The 24,968-nt window shown below is 41.3% G+C and overlaps 1 protein-coding gene across 1 annotated transcript; it reads left to right on the top strand.

Annotated features, from left to right (window-relative positions):
• Positions 1–887: 887 nt before the first annotated feature.
• On the top strand, positions 888–18,783 carry galnt17 (polypeptide N-acetylgalactosaminyltransferase 17). The gene is made up of 11 exons (XM_054602157.1): positions 888–1,131; positions 4,185–4,368; positions 7,335–7,501; positions 12,454–12,628; positions 13,348–13,545; positions 14,120–14,237; positions 14,976–15,161; positions 15,496–15,633; positions 15,996–16,091; positions 16,620–16,781; positions 18,649–18,783. The coding sequence occupies exons 1-11, from the start codon at positions 888–890 to the stop codon at positions 18,781–18,783; spliced, it is 1,803 nt and encodes a 600-aa protein (XP_054458132.1).
• The last annotated feature ends 6,185 nt before the right edge of the window (positions 18,784–24,968 follow it).

Here is a 24,968-nt window from a genome sequence, read left to right as displayed (position 1 = left end):
AAATGACTGTAATGTAATGTAATGTAATGTAATGGAAATAGCAGTGAAATTAATGATAAAACATATTTTTTGTCTATAAGAGACCAAAAAAAATCCAACCCAATGGACAATTAGTGCAGGGAACCGGTGTGAAATATTGAAATGGTCCTTAATTGTAGTTAATTGGCTAGCAGGGGAAACACACACCCACCATGTGACCTGCTGTGAAAGTAAAACGTCACCGGATCTACTCCACCCTTATTATTAAGAATTAAAGGGAAATAACAAAGCACATCAAACAAGAAGGGAGTGCAAACTAAAACCTAGTGGCACATTATGGTGCTGAATGAATTAGGAGTGGAATTATGAAGGAGGACGAGGAAGCTGGACGTGTTTCCGGAGGATGCTGAGGATGAGGATGATGAGGATGATGCTGATGCTGCGACTGATCCAGTCTCCCCTCAATCTCACCTCACTTTGAATCTCTGGGAGGTTACAGAAGGGTTGTTGGTTTTTACCCTGCAGCATCTGCAAGGATTTCTTTTTTTTTTTTTTTCATCACTGCCGACTCTCTACGCAGCAGAGGAGAGGAGGAGGAGGAGGAGGAGGAGGAGGAGAGATATTATTGCATTATTATTTAGGAGTATCTGTTCCTATGCTTGATGGTCAAGCACCTCAAAATGTCCTCAGATGGGGGGAGGATGGAGCAGAAGATAAATGGTAAGAGAGGAACCAGTGCCTGTTTAACCCGCATGCTGAATGACTCTCCTCCTCCTCCACCTCCTCCATCCCTCCTCCACCTCCTCCTCCTCCTCCTCGCATCGCAAACCGAGGGAGCCCTGAATCTGTGACACGGTGTCTCCAGGGAGAACTGGACCTCCACCACCTCCTCCACCACCTCCCTTTTAATGGCTTTTGTCTTCAGACGATGGAGGGTCTTACTGGTGCTCAACGTGCTCGCCGTCGCCGGGTTCATGACTTTCTGGGCCAAATGCAACAACACACGCAGCATACAAGCCGTCGGTCCGGAGGCTCCGGTGGTGCTGAAGAGGCTCCGGACCAACCTGACGGTGCAGGGGCCCGGAGTCAGCCAGGAGGTGCTGCTGAAGAGACTCAGCTCGCTGGAGGATGTGGTGTACAGGCAGCTAAACGGTAAAGAGACACCTGACATGACATAAAGAGACACCTGACATGACATAAAGAGACACCTGACATGACATAAAGAGACACCTGACATGACATAAAGAGACACCTGACATGACATAAAGAGACACCTGATAAAGAGACACCTGACATGACATAAAGAGACACCTGACATCATAAAGAGACACCTGACATGACATAAAGAGTGACATAACATAAAGAGACATGTTGGAAGTATATAGTGTAAAGGTTTTGAATGAAATGTACTATGATGTGTATGTTAAGTTACACTGTGTGGAGACGCTCCTTATGTCCCTTCACCTTTTGGCCCTCCCTACCTGAGACTCATACCCACCTGTATGTTTCTCAGGGAATCTTGCATTAGTGTATGTTGGAAGTATATAGTGTAAAGGTTTTGAATGTGTATTCTAAAGGTCGAGAACCTCGTGTCTCTGTATGTTAAGTTACACTGTGTGGAGACGCTCCTTATGTCCCTTCACCTTTTGGCCCTCTCACACCTTGGTCCTTCCTCCCTACCTGAGACTCATACCCACCTTTTGGGTATCCTGCATGTGTATGTTGGAAGTATATAGTGTAAAGGTTTTGAATGAAATGTACTATGATGTGTATGTTAAGTTACACTGTGTGGAGACGCTCCTTATTTACATTACATTACATTACAGTCATTTAGCAGACGCTTTTCTCCAAAGCGACTTACAGTCAGTAGTATGTTACATATCATTCACCCATTCACACACTGATGACAGGCTACCATCAAGGTGCCACCATCAGACTCTAACTAACATTCATCATCCAGTCCACACCGATGGCAAGCCTTCAGGAGCAACTTGGGGTTAAGTGTCTTGCCCAAGGACACATCGACTGCCGAAGCCGGGTATCGAACCACCGACCCTCTGATTGGAGAACTACCTTGCTCTCCACTACGCCACAGCCGCCTTATGTCCCTTCACCTTTTGGCCCTCTCATACCTCGGTCCTTCCTCCCTACCTGAGACTCATACCCACCTTTTGGGTATCCTGCATGTTTCTCAGGGAATCTTGTATTAGTGTATGTTGGAAGTATATAGTGTAAAGGTTTTTGAATGAAATGTACTATGATGTGTATTCTAAAGGTAGAGGGCGGCTGTGGCGTAGTGGAGAGCAAGGTAGTTCAGAGGGTCGGTGGTTCGATACCCATGTTTCGGCAGTCGATGTGTCCTTGGGCAAGACACTTAACCCCAGTTGCTCCTGAAGGCCATCGGTGTGGACTGATGATGAATGTTAGTTAGAGTCTGATGGTGGCACCTTGCATGGTAGCCTGTCATCAGTGTGTGAATGGGTGAATGATATGTAATATACTACTGACTGTAAGTCGCTTTGGAGAAAAGCGTCTGCTAAATGACTGTAATGTAATGTAATGTAGAGAACCTCGTCTCTCTGTATGCTAAGTTACACTGTGTGGAGATGCTCCTTATGTCCCTTCACCTTTGTCATTCATGCCCCCACCTTTTGGCCATCTCACACCTTGGTCCTTCCTCCCTACCTGAGACTCATACCCACCTTTTGGTCTTCTTTCTTTCCTTTGTCATTCTTCCTTCTCCTAGACATCCATGCACCCCTTTTGTTCTTCATACCCCCCCTCCTTCACCCATTCATTGTCAGGAGATGCTAACTCAGAACTGAGCCTGGCCACCCGGCTCCCATATATACAGGTGTGAGCGGCCTGACTCGGGGGTTCAGTACTTTGCAGGCTCCCGGTGACTCTGTAAACTTCTGGCTCTTTCATGCAAAGAAATAAAATACCGCAAGGACATTTCATTTGTCATTTGATCATTATTTCAACGCTCATTGGGACTCATCTCGGGACATAGATAGTACTAGTACAAATTGGGTATTAGTATAGTAAATTGTATATGGAGAAACTTCCACCACGATCTTCTAAAGAAAGGAAAAAAAAAAAATAAATCAATGCTTTCCCTTGACTTTCTCACGGGGGCCCTGATATGAAAATGTGATCTGAGGAAGGTTTTACAGTATAAATATTTTAGCCAATACCTGTGGGCCTCTTAATAACATTATTACATTATTTCAGTCATGTTTAATGAGATATATGTAAATCCACTTAACTGACCTGTGAGGAAAATGACACCAACTCTTACATATGTTTAACACTCTGCAGTAATAGGTAGCATAGATAAAACATTGAGATATACATTGGCTTGCTCAAAAGTATCTTATTGTAAATATCAAATTTGGTTTTAATAACATGAAGTGAATTGATAATGCTATGTTCATGGTGCAAAAATATAAGGTTATCCTACATTTATAAAAGAAATAACAATATTTTGCCATTTTGTTATATTTTCCCAAAGAAACAAAAACAACAGAAGAAAATATTCTTCTTAACATTTTCAATTGTCTAGCTTGAATTTCCAGATGACTGTCTTCAAAATATTTCTTCTTGTCACGAAGTCTTATTCATGCCCCTGGAATTCAGTGCCTTTAACAGGATGTTTACCACACAGAGGCTCAAAAACACGGCTTATCACGTTGAACAATAGTCACTTTAATCACTCTGCCACCCACAAATACGCCCAGTCATAATAGAGGAAGAATCGTGCAAGATCACTAATTTCAGACGGTGAAAGCATTGAAGCTTCATTAGCAGCTTGCAGCCAAGACATTGGAAATGTTTTATGGCTTTGATTGTTAAACAAAGAGTTTCATCACGTGAGTATACTGACCTCAGAAAGAGTATAGGAAGCTCTGAATTAGGCCTATTTCCGACATCCATGTTGTGTTACAATGTGTCCCTACCTGTGTAGTGAAGGTTTTCTACGAGAATCTTTGCCCCCACTTATCATAATGTGCATTCAGCTCAGATGTTGGCCTGTTTTGACAGCCACTGACTACATGCTGTATGTCCATGTGAGGTTGGAGCTGTGGTGACGAGGCAGGCTATCAGCCGTGAGCCACAGAGAGTGTGTTACTGAGAGGAGAGAGTGACTCAGCTCGGACTAAAGCATCCTGACATGCAATCTTTTCCCGTTTGCCTCGCCCCAGGTCTGTCCAAATCTCTGGGTCTGATCGAGGGCTTCGGGGGTCGGGGTAAAGGCGGCCTCCCCGCCACGCTGTCGCCGGCCGAGGAGAGCGACGCTAAATACCTGAGGGAGAAGTACGGCTACAACTCCTACCTCAGTGACAGGATCTCGTTGGATCGGACCATACCGGACAACCGGCCCGGCAAGTGAGTGCACGTCAAGTGGATTCACTTTTAGATTCACTTCCAACGTTGGCTCACGGCAGTGTTGTGAAAATTGGATTTAAATGTCATCAGCAACATGTTTCCATTGGATCTACTTTTATTGGTATAAAGTAGTTCCTATGGTAACTGTCCACTGTGCGTTCTGTGCATTAACCAGACGAAACCGAGACACCTTTTATTTAAAGACATGTTGCTGATGAACTATTTAGATGCAGCGTAGCGATGGTTTAGGCGTAGCAGCAGTGAGGTCCCCTCTTGCATTAGTTGATTGGCGTCAGCTGTTTCCTTCATGCGTCACAATAACTGGATCATTCGCAGCCGTGTGGTAATCAGAGGACGAGTCTCATCCAATCATATTCACACAGGTTTATTACGCACCAGTATAACCTGACATTTCTCACTGCTCATGCTCATGCCAGCAGCTCCCTCCAGCACACCCCCACTTCCTCCCAATGTGCTATATTTCAAGTATTGCATAACTAAGATGTATTATTCATGCATGTGCTTATTAAAGGTGCGATATACAGGATTAGGAGCATTAATATAGCTGCAAATAACTTACTTTGTAACGGTATGGTGGAGTAATGTCTACCTGAGCATATAATAAAGCGTCTCTCCCTCTGTGTGTGTTGGAATCTGAGCTTCTCCTTGCTTTGTTGGCATAGCCAGCCAGCAGCACAAGCTTTTTAGGGCTGTCAATGACCCCAAAGATTCTTAGTCGACTAACGGCGTTACAATTTTGTCAACTGATCGATTAGTTTAATAATTGACAGATCTGTAAAACTGAGTTTCTCCACAAGAGTCACACAAAGGCACTGCTTTCAATCTTGTGTTTACCGTATACGTGCTCATAAGAAATAAGTCATTCAGCATGAAAAAGCATGTAAAAATGACTAGTCGGCTAAAAAAGTCTTAGTCGACTGGGACCAAAAGGACATTTGGGCTGTCTAATTGACTAAGAGGGGGCAGGCCTAGTAGTTTTAGTTCACGCACTACTCTCAAATGGCGGTGACTGCTGATAACGGCGTCTCTACTTACGGAAGCATTAGCACCCTGCCTCCAGTTCCCCATCAGGTAAACACCATCTGCTTTGTAAGCTCTTTTTGAGTAGTTTGCACACTGTAAGCACTGGTAGCACTGTTAGCTGCGAGCAGTCATATTAAGAGCCTTCAGGAGGCAATTGAAAACGCTCCTAATCTCAAATATATTACCGTTATGGGGGATTCGTCTCCCGGCCCAATCTGTGTTGTATACACACCCACACACACACAGAGGCAGTCCTTGAATTAGCAGCTGGAAAAGGTGCATATCCATTTGTGCTTGCATATCATTGATCCGTGCTTTTTGCAGAGTATTGCATCTGCATGCATGGTGCAGGGTTTCTTCCCCATAAATTCTCCTTTAAGGAGTCTTGTCGCTGGCCCACATTGCTGGTTAAGCGACTAACACCCCTTCTATTTGAAAGTCAGCGATGATGAGAACGCCCTCGGCCAATCGCCGCCACCAGCTGCGTGTGCGTGTTTTTCGGGGTGTGGTGGTGGACTGGAGGGATCTGAATCCTGCGCTCTCATTTGTCTCTCGGGGGGGTCTTTCATGTTTCCCGGGATCAAAGTAGCGTGTGAGGCGTGTTGGGGTGTGATATCTCCGGGCTTAGCAACAGCATGTGTAAGCTGGAGTCTGAGGAGCCTGCTATGTTTGACTGAAGGTCCCTTCACACTGCAGAGCCGGAGGTGGTGGTGAAACGAGATAGAGAGAGGGAGAGAGGGGAAGAGGGAGAGGCAAATAGAAAGAAACAAAGAAGAAGAAACACGGTAGTTCTGGGGATATACTGATTATGTTTTGTGTCCAAGCCTGCCTTTCCCAACAGGACTAGTAGAAATAAGAGTTAATTGATACATAGCGTATGGTCGGTATTGATGTATATCATCGACTGATCAGTAACAAGAAACTGTGGTACATGAATGCCAGAAAGAAGTGCCATCAACTGATGAGCTGAATCCTACCGTCGTGTTCAGATGAGTCTGTGAAGCTTTACTTGTAATGTGACAAGTTCCCACTCTCACACTTGTAATCGCTCATGCTGCCACACGCTGCTGTAACTGGTTACACTGATTTGCACCTTCCCTGCCCCCTCCTGTTCGTCCTGTTATTACCATAATTGCCTTGGCATCTCTTGCCTTGTACATTATGTGGGCTACACATAGTTCTCATATCAGCGTGATATGTAAATGCTGTGTTTTTTCTCTGCTGAACCCTTGTTTATTTTTCTAAATAATATGTTCCCCTCACAGTTTTACTTTGGGAGCTTCCTTCTATTCCAAATAATAGTCTTAATTTATTTGCATGAATTGTCTCTGAATTAACTATATTTTGAGCACACATATATTCCACCATCATGTTTGTAACATTTATCATTTAGGCGTTTTGTTCTTGTGAAAAGTGAGATATCTAAAACATCAGGGTTTCCTTAGATATCTTAAAAGGGGAATAAAAAAAAAAGCCTAAATAAAGAGTTATCTGAGCTCATGAATTTTCATGAAAATGCTGGAATCTTTATTATAGATGTGCTCAAATTAACATTTAATTTTACATGGGAAATAGGATTATTTGATTAAAGGAATAAAGACATAAAAGTACAGGAAAGCATTTCCTCTTCAGCTCTCAGAGCCAAAGCCTCGCCTCGCCTGTTTCCTCCTCATTAGAGCTGTTTAAACAAAACAGAAGTAAAAAATTAAAAATAGGCCTCCCATCTGCAACAGACGCCTACTGAACAGATCAACTTGATTGGTTGCACAGGAAGCCTTAGCAGTACAGACGTCAGCAGCTCCATGTAGGCAGTTCCGTCTTTAACAGCAGTGATGGAGGATGAGTGGAGTGCAAAGCCCAGCATGCACAGAGAGAGGTTTTATTTAACAGATGGTGTGCTCTGTTTGCGTGTCTCTGTGCAGATGCAGAAAGGTCAGCTACCCGAGAGATCTCCCCCAGATCTCCCTCATCTTCATCTTCGTCAACGAGGCTCTGTCGGTGATCCTGCGCTCAGTCCACTCGGCTGTCAATCACACGCCGGCTCACTTGCTCAAAGAAATCATCCTGGTGGACGACAACAGCGATGACGGTCAGTAGAAATGGAAGGTTTCCTTTACCAAATCCCAAATGAGGGAAGTGGCAATGTTTGACCAGTATGACCAGTACACAGTATGACCAGTACTCTCCTGACAAAAATGGGGGACACAACAAACCAATGCTGTGTCACAATTGCGTTCTTCGCATACTTCCACTTGCAATTTTGAGTGCATAAGTGCGCTCAAACTGACCAGTATGGCAAAATAAAGTGCGCTATGAGTACTCGGATGGTGTACTCATATCTGTGAAAAAGTTAAGTGTTGAACGCTCCCCACTTCTCACCCTCAATGCTCGCCATCATGGCTACATAGCGGAAGGGGAGGGACCACCAAACAGGGTTTGCATACAAGCAAGCAAAAGTATGTTTATTTTTACTCATTTTTTAATCAAATTGTTAAGTGAGCAAGCAAAATGGCAGATATTTTTGGCTGGCGACAATCGCTGTCAAATGTTGCGTATTTATTGCTCCGTCCTGTGAAAGTTTGCCATTAAAAAGGTGAAGGAACGTTCAAATGTTGAGACATTTTTGGAGAGGCGTGTTTTTAATTTTGTATCATCAAATAGTCAAAAAAATGAAGGTAAAGAAATGGAGTATACTGATTTGTTCATATGCAGGTAGTAACGTTTGAGTGAAAATTTTGTTCCATCAGTGTTACATTAGCAACCGGCAAATGATGGAAATGATTTTACTCAGTCGGCTTGACAGTTCTCAAAACGTGCAAAGATTCTCATTACATCTGCAGTTATGTTTTATATCCTGTTTGTTTTTGTTTTTTTACCACATGTCACTATGACTTATTATTCCATTTTCGAGATTTTGTAAAGGAGACAAGAAGATTGAAGTTACAACAAGTATATTGAATGATGTGGCAGCACTTCAGACAAAGATTTGTTTTACATGGCCAACGCCAGACCAGACAAATCAGAGGTATTCTGTTTCCCCCCCATTGCACTGAAATGTCATTACATTTAGCTTTCACAATTGGTTTAATCACATCTTTCACAAAGGATTCAGCCAACAGCCCTTAAGTCTCAAGAGGGCTATTTGTGAATATGTCTGGCTTTTTTAATTGTTTTTATTAGAAAATGAAAGCTCAAGTTTCTATTTCTTTTATAATGCACAAATCAGCCGGCTACTGTCGGCTTAAATAACAAATATCAGTATGTGCCTTCAAAACCCTGAACTTTTGCTCTCAGAATAATTTGAGTACTGCTACAATCACATAAAAACTATAAACTTTGTTTATAGGTGACTGATGGTGTCGAATTTTTTTGGCGGAGCACCGCAATTGGATGTCACGGGAGAGATGTCCCTGTCTTATTTATTGGGCAGGGCTGCCAAGCCTGGCATTGTGAGATGAGGGGACAGAGAGAGAGAGAGAGAGAGAGAGGATGGGAGGGGAAGCAGATGAAGGCGGAGCGAAAAAGGTGTACAGGAACAATAAAGAGCAAAGGGTGTTGGTGTTCAGAGATAAACTGGTGGAAGGAGGGATGAAACTAAAGAGAATGAAAGACAGCTGAAGGGATTGAAAATAGGCGAAGTGAAAAGGAGGGAGAAAGAAGAAGAGAGAAACGGAGATGAAGAGGCATCAAAGAATGAAAGAAGATGCTGAAGGGGCAAACCAGGCTATTAGAGAGAGTGGAAGAAAGAGAGAGAGGGGGGGATGGTTGAGAGACAGAGAGGCTCTAAGATAAATGAGGTCGGACAAAGAGGAGGAGAGAGTGCAAGGCGATGGATATCCGGAAGAGAGAGAGAGAGAGAGAGGAAGCAATCTGACAGAATGGAAAGCAAAGACAAATAAGGAGGAAACGGGAAGAGAGATGAGGCGTTCGAGGCCTTAAAGGATAAGGCTGCCGTTATTCTGTCGCTCTTATTGTCGTCTGATGTCGTGAGAAGATCAAACGCAACAACACCGTAGTCTGTCATTCAACACTTCCCTACCCTCCTGTTTCACTCCCAGGTTTTGCTACTGAAGACATAAACCTTTTTTTTTTTAAAGATTCACAAATACATGGTTCCATTCGTTTCTTAATAGGCCTAAATTATTTCACAGAAGAGCTGGGCTCTGTAGTTTTTAGCAAATATTTCTCAAGCAGGAAATGGTAAATAGCAAATAGTGCATTTATTGGGGACTACGATTCAGGTTTATCTATTACATCTAGGGTCTTAGTTTTGTAGTTTTTGGTAATTTACCATAAAACTGTTAGTAACTGTCCGCTATAACCATCCATCACAGTTTAGACACCTACTTTCTGGTTCAACATTGACCTTTCCCTTCTCGCTGTAATTGTGCACGCACACTTTTCCTGTGCAACAGGGGGGTTACTAACAACATTACGGGTGCACTCACTATCAGTTTTGACCTTTTTTAAATAAAGTAATTCATCATGTAAGACGTCTGCTCGTCTCGACAGCTCGTGTTTCTCTCACTTTGTCGTACTGGTGTTACCTTGTGCAACAACTATGAAAACCCTAGTTGTTATAAAAAACAATATTTCTCTTTAATATTCATTTCAGTTCAATTCTATTTATTTGTATAGCCTAAAATCAAAATTAAAATGATATGCTTTACAATCCGTACAGCATATAACAATAAAATAGAAGGAAGACAAATCAGATAGATCAACTGAGGAGGGATCTTTCTCCCAGGATGAAAATAAGTGCAATAGATGACATGTGTGCAGAGTGAACAACATAATAATATTACAACATTGTCAATCCATATGATAGAAATGATGCTTGTAATGACAGAAGTAACAGCAACAGTAGCACTAATAATAGCAGAATAATAATACTAAAATGATGACTACTACCAATAACAGCAGCAGTGGATATAATAGAATAATAATGATAATAAAAGCAGTAACGCACACAGTGCATGTTGCTCTCTGGACTATTTTTTGGTGTGACTGGGTGATGCAGTGCCACCGTTCATTGTAATTCAGTGACACGTCAGTCAATGCTCATTGATTTGGTCAACAATGGAGGTGTATGGCTTTAGGTCTTTACAATAAGAAAAATATAGAACATTATTCCTTAAATAAAGGTTTTCCCAGCGCTCCACTCTTCTCTCACTTGAAATGGCTGGTTGGCTGAGAGCCAGCCATCCATCACAGAGGGCGAGGCATGCAAACAAATAACACTCACCACTCTCACCGCCTGTACCGCGACTCACCTGGCTCCGTGGCCCGAGTGTGTACATGAACGATGCGGTGTGTGTTGGTGTGTGTGTGTGTGTGTGTGTGTTTGAGGGAGAAAGAGAAGACACAGCATGGGAAATGAGTTTGTGATCCAGAGTGCGAGTGGGAAAGAAATCAAAAGAGGCAGAGAGAAAGAGACGGAAAACACAGAGAGCATGAGAAATGTGTTTTTTTGTTGGAGGGAATTTTGAAGTGTGTGTGTTTGTTATGCAGAGGAAGAAGGGCTGCTACTGTTTGAGTCCGGGGGGGGCTCAGAGGCTGATGAGTTGATTGAGAGATCAAAGGTGGAGCAGTCCTTCACGCTCAGGAAGCAGCAGACTCGGTTTGGTGTTGTTTGGGAGTCGGCTGGAGCCCAAAAACAGCCCAGCGGGGGAACAGAGAGAGCAGATTATATGTCATCTCTCTGTTTCTGTGTGTGTGTCATTTGTGTGTCTTTCTTGCGGTGCAGCTTTTGGTTGTTTGTTTCTGCATCAGGCCTGGAGTGAGATCCAACAGGTACAATAATCTGCATACATCACAGTGGTGATCTGTGAGACCTAGACAAGAGATGATACGATAATCATCCTAATAAACCGGGGAAATAATTCATGTAAAGCTATTTAACATTTACGACGTCCATTATTTAAATATAAATGTAACACCTTCCTTATAAATGAAGGGTTATAGTTTTTTAAACTATGAAAGTACTTAATTAAATATGGTACAAATTGGCAGGAGTTTATATTCTGCAAATTCTGAAGTCAAATGTTACTTTATGGTCCTTGACCGAGGTGTGGGCCAGCCTGGCCCTCGCAGCCGCGCACAAGACAGCAAGACATCCTCAAGTGTCTTGAAGGTCTTCAGCATCATCAGATTTATTTTTTACCACAACTAATTATAATAAATATGTTAAAATTGAACCATCGAATTGCCCCGCATGAAAGGCCTCTCCAACTTGAAGTCCTGGCCTAGGCCACAGAAAACAGGATTAAAAGAAACAGAGGTGGGGCTGGTCAAAGGGGGTTCAATCACAGTAGAGTGGTATGGTAAAATAAATAAAAATCATTCTTTTCCTTTCTTTTTTCTTTTGCAAAGAAGAGTGGGCAAATATATCAAGATGTGCCATGCTAATAGACTCCTACCCAAAAAAACTGAGTGCTGTAATAAAATCAAAAGGTGCTTCAACAAAGTATTAGTTGAAGGGTGTGCATATTTATGCAACCAGGTTATTGTAAGTTTTTTATTTTTTATTTTTCCCCTAAAAGATTTCAGTTTGTTTTTCAATTGAATTGTTCACGTTATAGGTCACATTAAAGGTGGAAAAAGTTCGGACATGATATCTTTGTCTCGTTTTTTTACATCACAAAAAACCTGGCATTTTAACAGGGGTGTGTAGACTTTTTATATCCACTGTACATAGTAGGATGATTAGGGAAGATTTAGGTTAATGACAGAGATTAAGGATGACGTTACTGGAAAAGGGATGAAGATCAAGTATAACATAAAGTGAGGAGTAATTATTATCAATATTTTGAAGTGAATAGGTTGTGTTATATTCATCTACTATTTTACCCCTTTCTTTAAAATGTCAAAGGTCAGGGTGAGCTTCTGTACTGTGCTGCCGAACTGAAATGACCAGGCTTCAGTATGTTGTTTGAAGACACATCGAGAAGAAATGATGATGCTGTGATCTCAGCTGTGAGGACAGTCTCTCTAACCATCACCTGTTATTGTTGTTCTGTGCGTTTGTTTGACGGACTGCAGAGCAGCTGAAAGGACCGCTGGAGGAGTACGTGAACAAGCGCTATCCCGGCCTGGTGAAGATTGTCAGGAACCAGAAGAGAGAGGGACTGATCCGGGCCAGGATCGAGGGCTGGAAGGTGGCCACCGCCGAGGTGACGGGATTTTTTGACGCCCATGTGGAGTTCACCCCGTCCTGGTGAGTAAGCTCGACACTTTGAGGATCTCCTTCTCTGTTGAATGAGAACGACCCTTTGAATTTAAAATCATGATAAGAAAACAGCAACAATGATATACTTAGTGTATCACTTTTGAAAGAACGTTACAAAGTGCTTTACAGAATCACCAAAGCAGAGGACAAAGGATAGCGGAAGCAGCATAAAACCAACGCACAGAAAGTAATTTCACAGCCGAGGAGTTTTAAGATAAGGAGAGAAGGGGAAGAGTTTAGCCTGTAGAATGGGATTTAAAGGATACCCTGGGACATATAGCTCGTCAAATAACAAGCAAAACATAAAGCGAGCGATAAAGTAGACATGGGACATTTCTCAGAAGCCTGTTCATAGAAGTACATTTCAAGGAATCATTTAAAAGATAAAACTGATTCAGACCCGACGTAAACACTTGACTGTTCCCAACATTTTTCGCCACGTCCCGCTGACACATTTTGGTAGGCCTCCCAGCTCCTTGCGTGCTTTAGAGTTTGTACACAACCCATTTTACTCAGCATAAATAGACACATGCCCTCCGGAGCTGCACTGAGTGGAATCAAATAGAATTAGTAATAAAGTTGCTAGAGCTGGAGGGACCTTATAACCGACTGAAGTGGGTGAGAGAGTTGAGATCTAAAGAGGAGCTCTGTGCCGGGTGTCCCTTTGAGTTTGTGTGTACATGTCTCTGTGTTTACACTCTTGTCAGGGCCGAGCCGGTTCTGGACCGAATAAAAGAGGACCACAAGAGGATTATTCTGCCTTCAATCGACAACATCAAGCATGACACCTTCGAGGTGGAGCGCTACGAGAACTCGGGCCACGGCTACAACTGGGAGCTGTGGTGCATGTACATCAACCCGCCCAAACAGTGGTGGGATGAAGGGGACATATCTGCTCCCATCAGGCAAGCCAGCTTCATTTATATAAACGCACACTTGGATGAATATGAAGGCAACAATGGTGACATTGCCTATATATTTGTTCTCTATGAGGACAGATGAAGATGTCACAATTCCAAGGAAGAGAGTCTTTTTTCTGAAGAAGAATAAGATTGTTTCACGCAGTTTGTGTGTCCTCATATTATCAAACGTTTTATCCTGTTGGGAATAGTGAGGAAGAAAATGAGAGGAAAACCCACAAAGTAATTTTTTTCTAAAAGCTATTTTTATTATTTGATCACCCGGATATTTGAGTTTCATAATTATTTTAATTTCAAAATAAACACAGAAAATAGATCAAAAAACAGTATAAATAGAAAATGAAAATACCTCCATCACATTTAAACATGAACAATAACGTTCAGCTTCACATACTGAACGACTGCATGCATACTGTGTATTAAATCAAATAAAACCACATTTATACAGACAAATGCATTCACACACAGGTATTACTTTACATTTACAATGCCACACACATCAGTGCAGCCTGCAGGTGTAAATGTCAGTTTTAAAATTGTTGTGATTTCCTCATCGCAGGACTCCCGCCATGATCGGCTGCTCCTTCGTGGCCAACCGCGACTACTTCGGCGAGCTCGGCCTGCTCGACTCGGGCATGGACGTCTATGGAGGGGAGAACATCGAACTGGGCATCAGGGTTTGTGTGTCACCCAGTTTCCTCTTGTTGTACCCCTGTAGGTTTAAGTGGAGCAGTGGCCACCGTAGCTTGGCACCGCTGATAAATGAGGCCCCATTAAGAGTCCTGGAGGACCAGCCCTCTGTGTGCAGCTCACAGCAGGGCAATGGTGATAAATGGGTCACATGGAGCGGGAAGGTTGGGAGTTTTTGCTGCACATTTTTGAGAGATTGGAGGGTTTGTTGTTGTTCTGCAATGGTATTTTGTTGCTATTTTGTTTGTCTAAAAGACAAAGGAAAGAATATCAAACATTTCCCAACTCTCCCTTGTTGTCTATATATGACGAGTAGTGTTTTAACATTTTCTACTTTTGGATAATTGTAAGACTTTAAAACTGATTTCGTCATAATGACATTAAATTAATTAACTTTAAATTCAATTCAATTTTATTAAATTAATACCTAGCTTTGCACCTCAACAGCACATAGCGCTTTGTCTTAGTTTTATGGCACATGTGGTTCAGTCTCACCATTCATCAACTAACAAAGGCCTGTGTTTCCATCAAAAAGAGTTAAATTAATCCAATGGTCAGAAAAATTATTCCAAATGCTGATGTGGCATGTATACTGTTAGTAGTTATCAATTTAAGGTGGGGGATATTGTGGTGGTTGTACAAGTTGGCTTGTTTTGATGTGGCTAAACAAATATCATTGTTGGCTTTAAGTTAATTCTCTGTTCTCGAACACCACCTACCTGCAGGTGTGGCTGTGTGGAGGCAGCATGGAGGTGCTGCCCTGTTCCAGGGTGGCTCACATCGCACGGATGAAGAAACCCTACCACAGCAACATAGCTTTCCACACGCGGCGTAACGCTCTACGCGTGGCCGAAGTCTGGATGGATGAATACAAGTCCAACGTCTACCTGGCCTGGAACATCCCCATGGAGGTGAGGGAGGGCCGTTCCTAACCCTAACTCCTGCAGAGAAGATGTTGCTAGTCCTAGTTACCAAAGTAAACTTGACCTCGGTGGCTGGTCTTGCTCTTCTTTTTTTATCGCACATAAACTACCCTGCAACCCTCCCTGTGCTGCAGATCATTTTTTACATCAGCTCTTTTCAATAAGAATTGTGAAAACTTGAAATTAGTTGAATCATTATTGTGCAAGTCATCAATACGAAACCCTAAAATATTAAAACTATTATTCTATAACTTTATTATTTAACTATTCATATGAAAATATATAGCAAAGACTCCTAGTAATGAATCTTGCACTTTTGCAGAACCACGGTATTGATTACGGAGACATCTCTCAGAGGGCTGCGCTAAGGAAGAGTCTGCAGTGTAAGAGCTTTGAGTGGTACCTCGACAATGTTTACCCAGAGATGAGGAGGTACAACAACACGCTGTTCTACGGCGAGGTGAGTCAGCAGTCCAACAGACACGGAGGAGAGCGAGACTGTGAAGAAAAGCTTGTACATCTAATGTTTGGTGCATTTGCACCAGTGGAAACCCCTGAAAAAAACAGATGAGTGAGAGAAATTGTTCCTGAGGGGTTTGTGGAAATATATCCACAAAATTTCACTACACACTGTCCCATGTTATCGTAAAATATTATAAAATGTATATAATTATTTAATCTGCATTTAGATCCAAATCCTTTTATATGCACAATAATTTTGAAAAGATTACCTAAATGCTGTTGGGGAATATTAGGACTTTGTACAAAGAATTGTGCCGAGTAAAATTGAGTGTGATTTTAAAAGACGCTTTTTGATTTCAGATTCGTAACTCTAAAGCGAGCCACCTGTGTATGGATCAGGGCATGAAGGAGAACCACACGGCCACCCTGCACCCTTGCCACGGATGGGGTCCTCAGGTACAACACGGACACCAGGCGCTCAGCCAAATGGCCACAAAGTGACACTTCCTTTGCTTCTCTCTTGAAAACCCAGCCACTCATTAGTGTCTTTCACCAGTGACGTGATTTACAGCCTTGTGGGAGAGAGTTCTGCTGTCAGGATAAAAATGTTTATGTGTTGCTTTTTGCACTAAAGCACTGAGTCAGCCAGTGTCAGTTCCTCCGCCTTCGGCCCACGGGGCATCTCTTTTTTAGCTCACAGTGGTAAACATGGGCTTAAGAGAGCATAGGTCCTGGCTCCAGTAGTAAAACGCTAGAAGCTAAAAGAGCTAGACTTCAGTTCTGGTAGTGAGTGCAGCACAATATCAACCTTTGTATTTCCAAGCTATCCATCCAACTTAACCACAAGTGGTCCCCAGAGTAGGATTTCTTACAAATAATGGGTAGGTGGTGGGAAAGTTTTGACAGTAGAATAATTTGTTTCATGTTTGTGATCCCCCCCGCAGACTGTTTGTATGAATTCTGCCTCTGTGTTTTTTGCCTCAGTTAGGGCGTTACACCAAAGAGGGTCAGCTGTTCCTGGGCCCGCTGGGCAGCACCGGGGACGACACTCGCTGTGTGGTGGACGATCAGATCAGCAGTTTTCCTCAGCTCCTCAACTGTGACAAGGTGACCAACGTGAAGCAGAAGAAATGGCATTTCTCTCAGGTGAGAAGTAGAAAGAAAACTGTTTTCCAAAGTGAAATGATTTGTTTGAAACCAAAAAAGCAGAACTTCATTAATTTGTGAGTGCTTAATAAGAACAATCTGATGTTAACCTTAGAAAAAAGTGTAGAGTTGTAATTCATGGGATGAAATTAGTTTAAACCTTTACCTTGGTGATGTTAGATTGCTGCTAGACCACACCCTTTATACAGGTGTGTGTGGCATGCAGGAGACCAACCTTTTAAGCAAACAGGTTTTTTTTTTAAAGGCTAAACACCAATAAATATGGATTGAAGAAAAACACTAATACTATTAGTGTAGTTTGATCTTTATTAAATTCAAACGTTGCTTTTAGTCATTATTATGACTTAATTTTCTCAATGGTTGTCTAATATTAACTAACAATTCACGCATTGAGTTTTGATTGGTCAGGTGCTTTTATAAGGCAATCTCTCATCTCAAACAAAACCTGCTCCAGAGCAGGTAAGTGTGCAGCATCAGTTACCATAGCGATCTACCCGGTAAGAAGTGCAGCACTGTCGTAGGACTGAAGGGCCCAGGGTTCAAACTGAAGATACCTTGCTAATCCCAAATCCTGCTTTGTGGTACAGAGCCCAAATGTAATATTTACACTTAAAATAGTTTTGACCCCAAAAGAATGAGAATAAAGTGATTCAAAGTGATTCAAACATTTAGTCAATGTCCCAACAGTGTTGCATGATGGGAGAATACTGTTGGAACCTCAATTTTGTATTTGTTTTCAAGTCCAGAACAGCGCAAGATTCCCCTTGATTATTCACAGTGCAATTGAGGTCTAAATATTGAGTAAGTCTGTTTTTTGGGGGGGGCCTCTGCGGTCTACTCGGTGCTTAGATTGAACAGGTTTAAACTTAGATTTTTCAGTCCAAAGTATGTTCAGCTGATATTCCCTGATCCAGTTCCAATAGTGCTTACCCTAGACTAAGCTTCTATTTCTATTTTGAAGTTTGAAGAATGGCATTGCGCAAGCAATGTGATGCCCATTTATTCCCATTGGTTTTAGGCTGCATTATTGTGCACTTAACTCTCAAACAGGAACCCGATCCTATTTAAATGTGCACATATTTTAAAGCTCGGCTTCCAGTTTCTTATTGAACTGTTGCTCATAGGTATTGAAGAAAAGTCATAGAAAAGGTCATAATTTAGTATGCCATAAAGAAGTCATGGTCTAATATGTCATTAGAAAATATCATAATAGAGTATGCCATTATTTTCTTTTTAAAAAGGCCATAATTCTATATATTGTCATAATTGTTTTAAGTAAAAAGTCATTCAAAAATATGCCATGAAAATGTAATCAATGTAAAAAAAGTAAAAGTATAGTATGTAAAAAAATGTATCATAAAAATTAATCATAAAACGTCAGAGTATAGTATGTCATAAAAAATGTCAAGAAAACATAATTGTATTGTATGTCAAGAAAAGGCATAAAAAGCCATACCACAGTCTTTCACTAAAATTAACAAAAAAGCCATAGTATAGTACACCATAAAAATATTATAGAAAATGTCATCAGAAAACTCATAGTGTAGTGTGTCATAAAATAGTCAGAGCATTCCAAAAATGTAAAAAGGTCTTGTATATTATGCCATAAAAATTCATCAAAGGGGTCATAATGTACAGTATGCAACAACAATGTCATTAACAAAGTACCTTTCATTTTTCACATTCAAAAATTATTATTATTATTACATAACCTGAGAAGATTAAATGAAAACATCTGTGCACATCTGACATGGGTCTTTACTCATCCCATCACAGTCACATGTGGTACACGGGCCATCTGTGAATACTGATAAAACCATAACTCTCTCTCCTCCCCGCCCTGCAGAATGAATCGCTCATAAACCGAGCCACGGGGCGCTGTCTGGAGGTGGTACCGGCTAACGTTTACTTCGGCCACCTGCTTGTCCTGCACCCCTGCTCCGGGCAGAGGTGGACCATCAAGAACGCCATGAAGCAGTAGTCGACTCCAATAACACTGGGACCAATGACACCAGAGGCCGTTTTCAAGAGCTGTCACCTGACCCGGGCTCGGCCGAGGGACAACTGATTGGGGAACAGGCTCCTCATCTTCTCAAGAAAAGACAGAGATGGCTTGAAATAAATACAAGTGGTCAACATTTCAGTGATACGAGGTTTGTGAAAAGTGTTTGATTTTTACAAAGTGGACATTCAAATGATGCAAATTTAGCACGAGGACTGTTTCTCTATCTGAATTTGACAGACTTTCGATGTGACGTTGCCATTTCTCTACGATGTTTTTAGGTTTAAGGATGGAGATTTGATCAGCCAAAACTGTGTTCTGTCTTATGTGGGGGTTTCTAATTTCATCCTCAAATACTGCATTATTTCATTCTGTATCATGTTTTGTCTGTGAAGATGTGTAGAAGAATACCTGGAATTACATTTTCAGTCATATGCACTGAAAATAATCCATTGGTAGTTTGTTATAAGCTTCATTAGTGGTTCTCTGTTTTTTAGCCTAAGTTTTCTGAAAATGAAAGAGTTTCTACTTATGACAGGCATACATACGAGTTAAACATTAATGCCCCAAAGGGATTTTAAATTTTCTTCTCACAGAAGCCTAGACCCTGTAAATATCTATTATTTGAAGATAAAGACAAACAATAAATATTACTCGGTGTATTACAGCGTATTTGTTTTGCGGTTGTTGTAAATCATCTCAAAAATGACATTGTCGAGGGTTACTGGGCTAAAATCATGGTTTTATATGTCGTGGATGCATTTGTCTTTTTTTTTTAATTGTCATTTTTACTTCAAGCATTCGATAGCACCAAATACAGTACATCTTGTAGCATGATTGTAAGTACTGTATGCACATGGGGACAAGGTTTAGTTGAGCTGGGCCTTTTAATCCTGTTAACTGCAGAGTGCCATAAATACTGGAGATGGCCAAAACGAATAGGCTGCAGCCTGAAGCACTTTTGGACACAGATAGAACAGCAGAATATGGGCGGAAGATGTAATGGAAAATAATATCGGTTGTTGAAATGCTGGAGGCCTTTAAGGCCCGTATTATTATTGTATTGAGATGTATATGATGTCATGAATTCAATTTATTCCATGTTATCAGTTGGATTTTTGCTCTCAAGATTGTCTTCCAATAAACAACTGGTTTCCTGGTTTTTGCATGGTTACCATTTCTGAGGATAGACTTGTTGTTTTTGAATTTTTGATGAATTAAATATGGTATTGATTTAGTTTGACAGCCATAGTGCTGTATGTCAGAAATATCATAGTATAGTAAAAACAACACAGAATTTAAAATGTATAGTTTGTCATAAAAGTCATAAAAATGGAATTATATGCCAAATGTCATAAAAAGCCAGAGTATAGAGTGTAAAAAAGTCACTTAAAAGCTAAGGTATAGTTTATCAAAAAGGGAATAGTGTGAAAAAACTTTTTTTAAATGATATAGTATATACATAAAAAAAAAGCCATAACATCAAAATTCACAGTATAGTATGTAATAAAAAGCCATAGTGTAGTATGTCAAAAAAGGAGTCATAAAAAAGCCATAGAATAGTATGCTGTAAAAGTAATAGAATATTACGTCAAAAACTTCATCAATAGTACTCAATAGTATAGTACTACATCAAAGGTCATAGTATAGTATTCTTTTTTTAAAGTCATATAAACCCCTGCATGATGTAAAAAGGCCTTTTAAACTCCATACCATATTTTGTTATAAAAAGTAATTTAAAGCCATAGTATAATATATCAAAAAATATTCAAAAGTCATAGTAGAGTATGTCAAAACATAAAAAGCCATAGTCAAATATGTCCAAATACATAAAAAAAACTATAGTATGGTAGGTCAAAAAAGTCAGTATTGTAAATAAAAAGAGTCACAAAAATCCATACTAAAGTATGTCAAAAAAAGTAATTTAAAATCCCTAGTATATTATATAAAAAATATTAAAATGTTAAAGTATAGTAAGTCATAAAACAGAGAAAGCCATAGTAACCTCTAGTATGTAAAAAAGAAGAAACCAAAAACACAAAGTAATATGTCAATAAAAAAGCCATTCAGTATGTCATGAAAATGCATATGAGTCAAAGCATAATATGTCAAAAAAATCATACAAACCCTATAGTATTGTAGTGAACTTGGGTAGTAGTAGTCTTTGAAGGCTGACTAATGGGTTCCACCTGATCCGAAATGTTGCTAGAGAATCGTTGAGCTGATCATTGTCAGCTGGACTCGATTGCTGAGACGGTGAATTGATATATCAGGTCCGTGCGAGTGGCAGTGTGTGTCTGCGGAGCGGAGCTTCATTCGAGTAAGGGGTAATCTGTCTGACACTGTCTGACACGCTGTCTGACACGCTGTCAGGCGCTCTGTTTCAGCACTGGACCCTTGATTCCTTCACGGGCTCATGCTGCATAAGTCGGACCAGTGCCAAAAGCCTGGACCCATGTGATCGAGTCTTGTTCACAGAGAAAGATAGGTGGTCATTTATCTTAATATATGAAAATAATAAGTGGTTTGTTTTCAGTCCTGTTTGGGCTATCTTTGTCTCAATGTGTGGCAATGTTTAGACTTTTAATAGATTGTAACACAACAGTAATTTATCCGTGGAACCGGGAGATCACTGGGGACAGTTAGCTAGAAAGTATAGGGGGATACAGTCAGCTCAATAAAGCCGGGTATAGTTGTAGAAATAAGTCATAGTGTAGTGTGTTTAAAAAATGTCATGGTATAGTATGTCGAAAAAAGTCATAGAACAGTATGCTGAAAGAAGTATTTGTATGATATGTCGGAAAAAGTCACAGTAGCATGTTGAAAGAAAAGTTTAAAAAGTCATAGTATAGAATGTCTAAAAAAAAGTCAAAAAGTCATAGTATAGCATCTCGAAAAAGTGAAAAAGAAGTCATAGTATATCATGTCGAAAAAAGGAATAGTATAGCATATAACCTTTTCGACATATAAAAGTCATAGTATAGCATGTCGGAAAAAAAAGTAATAGAATAGCATGTCGAAAAAAAGAAAAAAAGTCATAGTATAGCATGTCGGAAAAAAAAGTAATAGAATAGCATGTCGAAAAAAAGTCATAGTATATCACGTCGAAAAAAAAAAAAAAAAAAAAGTCATAGTATAGCATATCGAAAAAGTGAAAAAGAAGTCATAGTATATCACGTCGAAAAAAAGGAATAGTATAGCACATAACCTTTTCGACATATAAAAGTCATAGTATAGCATGTCGAAAAAAATTATAAAAACGTCAGTATAGCATGTCGAAAAAGTAATAATATAGTATGTTGAAAAAAGTCATACCATAGCATGTTGAAAAAAAGTCATATTATAGCTTGTCAAAAAAAGAAAAACATTCATAGTATGGCATGTTGAAAAAAGGGCATTGTATAGCTTGTTGAAAGAAAAAGAAAAAAAAGTCATAGTATAGTATGTCGAAAAAAGTGAAAAAAAGTCATAGTATAGTATGTCGAAAAAAGTGAAAAAAAGTCATACCATAGCATGTCGAAAAAAAAAAAAAAAAAGTCATAGTATAGTATGTCGAAAAAAGTGAAAAAAAGTCATAGTATAGTATGTTGAAAAAAAATGAAAAATAGTCATAGTGCAGTATGTTGAAAAAAATTATAAAAACGTCAGTATAGCATGTCGAAAAAAGTAATAATATAGTATGTTGAAAAAAGTCATACCATAGCATGTTGAAAAAAAGTCATATTATAGCTTGTTGAAAAAAAAGTCATAGTATAGCATGTCGAAAAAAGTGAAAAAAAGTAATTGTATAGTATGTCGAAAAAAAATTCTTAGTATAGTATGTTGTAAAAAGTTGTGAAAATGTCATAGTATTGTATGCAGAAAATTATAATAAAAAGTAATAATATGGTGTGTCGGAAAAAGTAAAAATAAGGCATGAGAAAATATATTTAAAAAGTCATAGTAAAGAATGTCATTAAAAGTTGTGAAATTATTATAGTATAGTATGTCAAATAGTGTCATATGGTATGTTGAAAAAAATCAAAAAAAAGTCATAGTATAGAAAGTTGAAAAAAGTAATGAAAATGTTACAGTATAGTAAGTAGAAAAATATCATAAAAAGTCATAGTACAATCATCAACTAAAGTCATAGTATAGCATGAAGACAAATATAAAAAAATATAGTATGGTCAGTAAAAAAGTCATATAAAAGTCATAGTATTGAATAGATTGAAGAAGGAGGCCTTCCGGGATATGATATCCTGGAGGACTCCTGACTCGGTTGCAGGGTACCGACAGGCCCGAAGGGCTGCAGCTGCTGCCGTGTCGGAGGCGAAGCAGCGGGTGTGGGAGAAGTTCGGAGAGGCCATGGAGAAGGACTTTCGGTCGGCACCAAAGTGTTTCTGGAAGACTATCCGGCACCTCAGGAGGGGAAACGGGGAACCATCCAAGCTGTGTACAGTAAGGATGGGACTCTGTTGACCTCAACTGAGGAGGTCGGACGTTGGAAGGAACACTTTGAGGAACTCCTGAATCCGAATAACACGCCCTCTATGTTGGAGGCAGAGCTCGAGGTTGATGGTGTTTCGTCGTCAATTTCCCTGGTGGAGGTCACTGAGGTAGTCAAACATCTCCGCAGTGGCAAAGCCCCAGGGATTGATGAGATCCAGCCAGAAATGCTAAAGGCTCTGGGTGTTGAGGGGCTGTCATGGTTGACACGCCTATTCAACATCGCGTGGGACTCGGGTACAGTGCCAAAGGAGTGGCAAACCGGGGTGGTGGTTCCCCTGTTCAAAAAGGGGGACCAGAGAGTGTGTGCCAATTACCGGGGTATCACACTTCTCAGCCTCCCTGGTAAAGTCTACTCCAAGGTGCTGGAAAGGAGGGTTCGGCCGATCGTCGAACCTCAGATTGAAGAGGAACAATGCGGTTTTCGCCCCGGACGTGGAACTACGGACCAGCTCTTCACTCTCGCAAGGATCCTGGAGGGGGCCTGGGAGTATGCCCATCCGGTCTACATGTGTTTTGTGGATCTGGAGAAGGCGTATGACCGGGTCCCCGGGAGAAACTGTGGGAGGTGCTGCGGGAGTATGGGGTAAGGGGGTCTATCCTCAGGGCCATCCAATCCCTGTACTCCCAAAGCGAGAGCTGTGTTCGCGTCCTCGGCAGCCAGTCAGTTTCGTTCTCAGTGGGTGCTGGTCTCCGCCAGGGCTGCGCCTTGTCACCAATCCTGTTTGTGATATACATGGACAGGATATCGAGGCGTAGTCGTGGTGGGGAGGGGTTGCAGTTCGGTGGTCTGAGGATCTCGTCACTGCTTTTTGCAGATGATGTGGTCCTCATTGGATCATCGGCCTGTGACCTTCAGCACTCACTGGATCGGCTGGCGGCCGAGTGTGAAGCGGCTGGGATGAGGATCAGCACCGCTAAATCTGAGGCCATGACTCTTAGCAGGAAACCGATGGATTGCTTACTCCGGGTAGGAAATGAGTCCTTAGCCCAAGTGAAGGAGTTCAAGTACCTCGGGGTCTTGTTCGCGAGTGAGGGTACTATGGAGCGTGAGATTGGCCGGAGAATCGGAGCAGCGGGGGCGGTATTGCGTTCGCTTTACCGCACCGTTATAACGAAAAGAGAGCTGAGCCGCAAGGCAAAGCTCTCGATCTACCGGTCGATCTTCGTTCCTATCCTCACCTATGGTCATGAGGGCTGGGTGATGACCGAAAGGACGAGATCGCGGGTACAAGCGGCCGAGATGAGTTTTCTCAGAAGGGTGGCTGGCGTCTCCCTTAGGGATAGGGTGAGAAGCTCAGCCATCCGTGAGGAACTCGGATTAGAGCCGCTGCTCCTTTACTTAGAAAGGAGTCAGCTGAGGTGGTTCGGGCATCTGGCAAGGATGCCCACTGGGCGCCTTCCTTGGGAGGTGTTTCAGGCACGTCCAGTGGGGAGGAGACCTCGGGGAAGACCCAGGACTAGGTGGAGAGATTATATCTCAACACTGGCCTGGGAACGCCTCGGGATCCCCCGTCAGAGTTGGTCAATGTGGCCCGGGAAAGGGAAGTCTGGGGCCCCTGCTTGAGCTGCTCCCCCGCGACCCGACCCCGGATAAGCGGACGAAAATGAGATGAGATGAGAGTATTGAATAGTGATAAAAAGAAAATTCGTAGTATAGCATGTCCAAAAGAAGT

The sequence above is a fragment of the Anoplopoma fimbria genome, chromosome 1, assembly GCF_027596085.1.
Source record: "Anoplopoma fimbria isolate UVic2021 breed Golden Eagle Sablefish chromosome 1, Afim_UVic_2022, whole genome shotgun sequence".
NCBI lineage: Eukaryota > Metazoa > Chordata > Actinopteri > Perciformes > Anoplopomatidae > Anoplopoma > Anoplopoma fimbria.
Note: the sequence above shows the minus strand (reverse complement) of the source record. Positions and strands in the feature narration are given on the sequence as shown.

Bases quoted from the DNA above. Each gene is read 5' to 3' on its own strand.
- galnt17 (XM_054602157.1), top strand. From the start codon at position 888: ATGGCTTTTGTCTTCAGACGATGGAGGGTCTTACTGGTGCTCAACGTG. The intron at 1,132-4,184 runs GTAAAGAGACAC...GCCTCGCCCCAG, and splicing joins GGTGTACAGGCAGCTAAACG to GTCTGTCCAAATCTCTGGGT. The intron at 16,092-16,619 runs GTACAACACGGA...TTTTTGCCTCAG, and splicing joins GCCACGGATGGGGTCCTCAG to TTAGGGCGTTACACCAAAGA.